At 45.0% G+C, this 1,699-nt stretch overlaps 1 protein-coding gene across 1 annotated transcript in view; it reads right to left on the bottom strand.

The window, feature by feature from the left end:
- Positions 1–545: 545 nt before the first annotated feature.
- Positions 546–1,699, bottom strand: part of LOC137631666 (uncharacterized) — a 4,899-nt gene continuing 3,745 nt past the window's right edge. The window contains exons 3-4 of the mRNA XM_068363541.1: positions 1,167–1,674; positions 546–896 (exon numbers count right to left, since the gene is read on the bottom strand). Coding sequence (XP_068219642.1) covers positions 546–896; positions 1,167–1,674 — 859 coding nt within the window. The remainder of the gene's footprint in view (positions 897–1,166; positions 1,675–1,699) is intronic.

Genomic DNA, 1,699 nt, shown 5'->3' with positions numbered 1-1,699 from the left:
TTTTTTCTATATTAGTTTAAGTAAGAAAAAAAATTATGATTAACAGTATGTTAATGTATTTCCTACCACCGTGACTCTGACCCTATTGCATGCAAAGTGGGTTCTGACCCCTATTGCATGCAAAGTGGGTTTCTGACCCTATTTCATGCAAAGTGGGTTCTGACCCTATTGCATGCAAAGTGGGTTCTGACCCTATTGCATGCAAAGTGGGTTCTGACCCTATTCATGCAAAGTGGGTTCTGACCCTATTGCATGCAAAGTGTGGTTCTGACCCTATTGCATGCAAAGTGGGTTTCTGACCCTATTGCATGCAAAGTGGGTTCTGACCCTATTTCATGCAAAGTGGGTTCTGACCCTATTGCATGCAAAGTGGGTTCTGACCCTATTGCATGCAAAGTGGGTTTCTGACCCTATTGCATGCAAAGTGGGTTCTGGCCCTATTTCATGCAAAGTGGGTTCTGACCCTATTTCATGCAAAGTGGGTTCTGACCCTATTGCATGCAAAGTGGGTTCTGACCCTATTGCATGCAAAGTGGGTTCTGACCCTATTGCATGCAAGTGGGTTCTGGACCATATTGCATGCAAGTGGGTTCTGGCCCTATTGCATGCAAAGTGGGTTCTGACCCTATTGCATGCAAAGTGGGTTCTGACCCTATTGCATGCAAAGTGGGTTCTGACCCTATTGCATGCAAAGTGGGTTCTGACCCTATTGCATGCAAAGTGGGTTTCTGGCCTATTGCATGCAAAGTGGGTTCTGACCCTATTTCATGCAAAGTGGGTTCTGACCCTATTGCATGCAAAGTGGGTTCTGACCCTATTGCATGCAAAGTGGGTTCTGACCCTATTGCATGCAAAGTGGGTTCTGACCCTATTGCATGCAAAGTGGGTTTCTGACCCTATTGCATGCAAAGTGGGTTCTGACCCTATTGCATGCAAAGTGGGTTCTGGCCCTATTTCATGCAAAGTGGGTTCTGACCCTATTGCATGCAAAGTGGGTTCTGGCCCTATTTCATGCAAAGTGGGTTCTGACCCTATTGCATGCAAAGTGGGTTCTGACCCTATTGCATGCAAAGTGGGTTCTGACCCTATTGCATGCAAAGTGGGTTCTGACCCTATTGCATGCAAAGTGGGTTCTGGCCCTATTTTCATGCAAAGTGGGTTCTGACCCTATTTTCATGCAAAGTGGGTTCTGGACATGAAAACTGGGTTCTGACCCTAATTTCATGCGAAGTGGCTTCTGACCCTATTTCATGAAAAGTGGGTACTGACCGTATTTCATGCAAACCGGGTTCTGGCCCTATTTCATGCAAAGTGGGTTCTGACCCTATTTTATACAAAGTGGGTTCTGACTCTATTTTATACAAAGCGGGTTCTGACCCTATTTCATACAAAGTGGGTTCTGACCCTATTTCATGCAAAGTGGGTTCTGACCCTATTTTATACAAAGTGGGTTCTGACCCTATTTCATGCACAGAGGGTTCTGACCCTATTTCATACAAAGTGGGTTCTGACCCTATTTTATACAAAGTGGGTTCTGACCCTATTTCATGCAAAGTGGGTTCTGACCCTATTGCATACAAAGTGGGTTCTGACCCTATTTCATGCAAAGTGGGTTCTGACCCTATTTCATACAAAGTGGGTTCTGACCCTATTTCATGCAAAGTGGGTCTGACCCTATTTTATACAAAGTGGGTTCTGA

Source organism: Palaemon carinicauda, chromosome 40 (genome assembly GCF_036898095.1).
Source record: "Palaemon carinicauda isolate YSFRI2023 chromosome 40, ASM3689809v2, whole genome shotgun sequence".
In the NCBI taxonomy this organism is placed as follows: domain Eukaryota; kingdom Metazoa; phylum Arthropoda; class Malacostraca; order Decapoda; family Palaemonidae; genus Palaemon; species Palaemon carinicauda.
The sequence above is the reverse complement of the archived record's forward strand: the minus strand, read 5'-3'. Positions and strand labels throughout refer to the sequence as shown.